The 5,944-nt window shown below is 41.9% G+C and overlaps 1 protein-coding gene across 2 annotated transcripts in view; it reads left to right on the forward strand.

Moving 5' to 3' along the window:
* Positions 1–5,944, forward strand: part of pcnx1 (pecanex 1) — a 48,027-nt gene that overhangs the window by 39,565 nt on the left and 2,518 nt on the right. For both annotated transcript variants that reach the window (XM_008398955.2, XM_008398956.2), the window contains exons 27-33: positions 1,643–1,896; positions 2,590–2,820; positions 3,046–3,146; positions 3,637–3,787; positions 4,809–5,039; positions 5,125–5,399; positions 5,519–5,697. In XM_008398955.2, coding sequence (XP_008397177.1) covers positions 1,643–1,896; positions 2,590–2,820; positions 3,046–3,146; positions 3,637–3,787; positions 4,809–5,039; positions 5,125–5,399; positions 5,519–5,697 — 1,422 coding nt within the window. The remainder of the gene's footprint in view (positions 1–1,642; positions 1,897–2,589; positions 2,821–3,045; positions 3,147–3,636; positions 3,788–4,808; positions 5,040–5,124; positions 5,400–5,518; positions 5,698–5,944) is intronic.

Consider the following 5,944-nt stretch of genomic DNA (forward strand, 5'->3'; position numbering starts at 1 on the left):
TTTTTTTTTTTTTTTTTTTTTTTGATGGACTGTTTCACTATTTAACTTGATTCTTTTCTATATGGAGAAATAAAAAGTTTGATTTCTTGTTCTTTACTGCACCTCCTCATTTTGTGTTTTCTGTTGATTCAGTGGCTGACATTTCAGAAGAGTTTTAACTTCCACATTTCCTCAAACTACGCTGACTGTGTTCTCGTTTATGTGGATTTTATCTGATCRATCCAAAACAGAGCAGAGTGCGATATCGAAATACTTGGAGTTTTTTCTACRCCGCTTCATTTTCACCCTCTAAATAAAATCCACTGCAACTAGTAAATCAAAGCAATGTTCAACTCAGACATGAGCACTTACGAACATCGCTGTATTAGGTTCTTATTTGGAAAAAGTTGTAAAATTACTTTGTTTACCGCATAAAATGAGTTTAACTTGACAAACTGCAGCAAATAGTTGCTGTAAAAACAAATGTTCAGACTAATACAAGAGCTAAGTTTCTACAAGGCGGTTTAAAAAAAAAAAGAGTGAAACTAAAATTAGTTAWCAGAATGTAACCTCATAGGAGGAATAGATTATAGGTAGAATTTAGGTTTTGTACACCAGGGGATTTACAGTGACATTTTAGTCGAAAACGTTTTTTTCCCCCAATTATTTAATCAGAGTTTACTGATTATGATTCTCCGTGCAAGAAGCYATATGTCTTTAGATTTACTTTTCCTTGCATATTTTACACAAGATMTAAGCAAATAAACTCAGTTTGGTAAAGAGTGGAGAAGATAAAAATCCATATCCAGGAACGTCATGCAAGACAAAAGGTTAGGTAACAGATTTTCTTATCGTCGTCCTTTATCAGGATTCCCTGACCTAAATAAATATTCGAGAACATCTGTGCACATGTTCAAAGCAGTTCAGAAAAGCACATTTACAGTTTTTCTTTTGTTTTGTTTTCAATGAAGATGAGCTAAAGTGTTAACATATGGAAAATATTAAAAGTTTTGTCGTGACCAACGAGCTGCTCGGCGATGTGCTGGGTGACGTTTTGTAGCAACATATCTACATGTTGCATCCTTCCATGTCACTACAGAAAGGTGAGTCTGTTTACTTTGACTAGTCCGCCTGCTGACTGAATCAAGTTCTGTCGATCTGCTAAATCTAAAGGACGACTCTACTTATTGATATAATCCAAACTACAGAAGCATCGTCTGTATTCGTTTTTACTTCAGATGGGCTTCACAGAGTCNACACACCTGGCTGCTGTTTATTATCAGCGTGACTCTGAGTCATTTAGCTCGAGGGTTTGTGCTACATAGCGGACCTGATGAAACGGGAGCGGTGCCAGCAGCTTGTGATGCCATCAACTTTTTGCAGACACGAGCATGACATGGTGACCAGCTTGTCAGCATCTTTATCTGTGATAACTTTTTGTTTATCAAAGCATGACATGGTGAAATGGTGTGGAAAAGTTGCTTAGCTAGTAGTCTATACAATAGAAAATTAATTAGCTCCCTTTTTTAGTAAAACCAGAGWTTAAGTGGGTTTTGTTGTCATAAATGCTTGAAAATCTCCCCTTATTTATGGACAGTACAAGTTAAAATCATYATTCTCCTCATTTTGAGCTTTTTTGATTGTTTCTGATTTGTTTTTTTAGGTACTTACTGCCAGCAGAGGGAAGTGGAGGCCATCACTGAGGGAGTGGAGGAAGACGAGGGCTGCTGCTGCTGCGAGCCGGGTCACCTCCCTCACATCCTGTCCTTCAACGCTGCCTTCGGTCAGCGCTGGCTGGCCTGGGAGGTTCTGGTCACCAAATATGTTCTGGAGGGCTACAGCATCACCGACAACAGCGCCGCCTCCATGCTGCAGGTGTTCGACCTGCGGCGCATCCTCACCACTTACTACGTCAAGGTTGGCTTTCTCATTTGTGTTTTTTTTTGGTCATTTTGGACACCGTACGACGCTGCGTGCGTTCTGATCAAAACAGCGTGGCACTATTATATAAAACATGTCGTTTTTTTTTGTACGTTTCTTATTGTCTTAAAKTTTATTTATAATGTTCTTAAAAATGCCTTAAAATGTCGTACTTTTTWAAAATTTATTTGGCCTTAAATATGTTAATTCAGGTCTTAAATTTTGTCCTGGTATGACTGTTTAATTTTGAATGTGTAGTTTTTAAACAAATTTTCTTGTGGAGCTTTTCTGTCAGGCAAAACTCAGAATCACGCAGTTCTGCGACTCACGGCGGTTCAGGCTACAGCTAACTAGCTGCTAATATATCCTAGCTAAAAGCTAGCTAGCTAACTGTTTTGCAACTACTGTAAGTGTAAATCTATTGCCAGTTGGCTGAACAACGTTTGTGTTCGCCAGTTGCTTACTTCTGTTGCTAAGCTAAACAATGCTACGTGCATTCTGATCACAAAAGCTTCACGCTATAAAATATTTGATTTTCTTTTGTACATTTCTGTTGTGCTACAGGTCTGAAATGACGTTCTTTCTGAGATTTAAGTTGGTGAAGCCACTGTTTGAAGATACTGTGATGATTCAGTTGATTGTCTGAATGTTGAGAACAGATCTGAACTTGTTGTCGCTCTCTGGGCTCAGGGCATCATCTACTATGTGATCGCCTCAACCAAGCTGGAGGAGTGGCTGTCTAATGAGACCATGAAAGAGGGCCTGCGAGGATGTGGCGAGAGGAACTACGTGGACCTGGACCCCACCTTTAATCCAAACATCGACGAGGACTACGACCACCGGCTGGCGGGCATCTCCAGAGACAGCTTCTGCGGCGTCTACCTGGGATGGATCCAGTACTGTAACTCTCAAAGGGCTAAGGTATGCCTCAAAAAATACATCTGATCAGATTAAAATCTTTTCTGCATATGATTTATGTTTTGTTTGGTTTGTGTTGACGCTGTTTGCAGGGAATGCTTTGTTGCTTAACCCACCTGCTCTGATCCAGTTGTAAACATTTTAGATTTGATCAGACGTTAAAACAACAACTGACTCCAGCTGCCATGAAGCCTAACAGGACTTTCCTGTTTCTGCTTCGTCCTGCAGCCGCTCAACAGCGACAAAGACTCGCCTCTCGTGCTGCTCTGCTTCGGCCTGTGCGTCCTGGGAAGGAGAGCGCTGGGAACGGCAGCGCATCACATGTCCAGGTTGTCTAGTCATCTTTATTATGCCAAGTGAATGATTTGCCTGCGCAGCATGCTGTGTGTTTTAAAAGCTAAACAGCAGCGGGAGGGGGATTTCTTGTCCCGTGACTTTTTAACATTTTGTCACAAACTTTTAAAGTATCCAGTTGTGTGTGATTTGATTTCACTGTAATTGTATCTGTTCTGCAGTTATAGGGAGATAACTATTTTGCAAACAAAAAAATTCAAATACTTTTCCATTTGTATTCGGAAAAATGTGGAACAGTTTTATTGGTATGAATACTTTACTTCATAAAAAATCCACATTAAATTTATCCAGTTATTGAAAACAGCAGTGGTCTATTACATCCCATCCCAGTAAAGTACACCAACTTTGTATTCTGAACATGGCAAAATTTGAAAAAGTTTGATTGGTGTTCCTATTTTTGCTACACACTGTGAACACTAGACGGATAGTAAAACTTCCATCTCTTCTTTCTGATTTCCCTCTCAGCAATCTGGAGTCTTTCCTTTATGGGCTGCATGCATTATTTAAAGGAGACTTCCGCATCTCTTCCGTGCGAGACGAGTGGATCTTTGCAGACATGGAACTGCTCAGGAAAGTTGTGGTGCCTGGAATCCGAATGTCTCTTAAATTACACCAGGTGAGCGAGGCWGTRACACTGTTTACGCAYATACTTAAAAAGTCTTAAATTCATGTGTCTAGAATAAAGGCCTTAAAATGTCTTGTATTCATTAAAAAAATTAAGTTAGTCTTAAATATTGGCATGGCAGGACTATTTAATCTTGCATATTTTATGTAGTTTTTTTGTTTTTTCATTCTGTTCTGTGACTCCAAGCGGTTCAGGCTACTAGCTGCTAACTAGCTGCTAATATACGCTTGCTAGCTAACTAGTGTATACCCTCAAGTTGAAAGAAAATATTTATCAATAACCTAATACAGTTTCTAGTTAGCTAGCTAGCAAGAGTATCAGCCAGCCCTTGCTWTCAACCCGAATATATCCAGCTATTGACAAATATTTTCCTTCAACTTGAGAGTATATACCAGATAGCTAGTAGGGTAGCTAGCAAGGGCCAGCTGATATCCTTGSGAGCTAACCAGCTAGCTAGAAATGGTATTAGGTTATTGATAAATATTTTCCTTCAACTTGAGGGTATATACTAGGTAGCTAAGAAGGGTGTATCAGGRTAGCTAGCGAAGGCTGGCTGACACCCTTGGTAGCTAGCTAGTAAGGGTTATCAGATTAAATATTTTCCTTTAACTTGAGAGTTATGTGGTATTTTGTCTTGGTCTATCGCACACAGCCCTAATAAAATATACTACGTTTGTATTCAGAAAAATGTGAAAAAGTGTGATTGGTATGAATACTTTTGCAAMACATGAGCGCTAAGACCCTCCTCCTAATTCCTCCTGGTTGTTTCTGACCAAGCGGTGAATTTGTGTAGTTAGCACTGGGAACACTGGGAGAAGGCAGAGGAGCTTGATCTTTTCACAGATTAACTGTTTCATGCCCTACTGAGTAACTTTTTTATAAAAGTGTAACTTTTTTATAAAAGTTTAACTTTTTTATAAAAGTGTAACTTTTTAATAAAAGTTACACAGTCCAGCTTTAAGGCTCACACTGAGATGCCGTCTCATCATCTGCTGGTGCGTTTCTCCTTCAGGACCACTTCACGTCCCCCGACGAGTACGATGAGCCGGCTATCCTCTACGAGGCCATCTCATCGCACCAGCAGAACCTAGTCATCGCTCATGAGGGCGACCCGGCCTGGAGGAGCGCCGTGCTGTCCAACGCCCCKTCGCTCCTCGCCCTGCGCCACGTGCTGGACGAAGGCACCAACGAGTACAAGATCATCATGCTCAATCGCCGATTCCTCAGCTTCCGCGTCATCAAGGTGGCACCAGTTCGAACCGGATTTGGCGACCGCTGTTGTGTGACACGCTGATTTAACAAGAATCTCTCCTGCTTTTGCGGGACAGGTGAACAAGGAATGCGTCCGAGGCCTCTGGGCCGGGCAGCAGCAGGAGCTGGTGTTCCTGAGAAACAGAAATCCTGAGCGAGGAAGCATTCAGAACGCCAAGCAGGCCCTGCGGAACATGATCAACTCGTCCTGCGACCAGCCCATCGGGTATCCCATCTACGTCTCTCCACTGACCACCTCCTACTGCAACACACACCCGCAGCTCGGACACATCCTRGGAGGGCCCATCAGCATCGCCAACATCCGCAACTTCGTCGTCAGCACCTGGCACAGGTTTGGGACGCTTATGGAAACCCACTTCCAACATCAGCACAATGTTACAGATGTGCTAGTTGTGAGTGTGTGTTAAATATGTTGGGTAAAAATGAGGCAAAAAACCTTTTTCGTTGCAGGTTAAGGAAAGGTTGTGGCGCCGGCTGTAACAGCGGAGGGAATATTGAGGATTCGGACGCAGGCGGGTTGTCGTGCGGCAGCGGGAACGGGACGGGAGGAGATTCTCACCAGAGCTCGGTGTCACACGGTGGAACCACCGGACCCGCTCCCCCTCACTCTTACCAGCCCCATTCTCTAGGTGAGGCGACTATTTTAAGATGTTTGTCACATTCGACTGCAAACATTTGTCTGTTTTWAGTGGAATGTTATATGACTCAATTAAAAAAAAAAACTTTATTTATTCTAAAGAAAAATTAAATGCTGTTGTAAATCATATGATCCAAGTGTCTTCGAAGAGTCGCAGTGATGATGTGGGCAGGAAAGATCTCCGGTAGCAGTCAGTTTAGCAATGAATCTGAAGAGGCTTCTGACTGAAGACTGTTGCT

This window comes from Poecilia reticulata, linkage group LG22 (genome assembly GCF_000633615.1).
Source record: "Poecilia reticulata strain Guanapo linkage group LG22, Guppy_female_1.0+MT, whole genome shotgun sequence".
Taxonomy (NCBI): domain Eukaryota; kingdom Metazoa; phylum Chordata; class Actinopteri; order Cyprinodontiformes; family Poeciliidae; genus Poecilia; species Poecilia reticulata.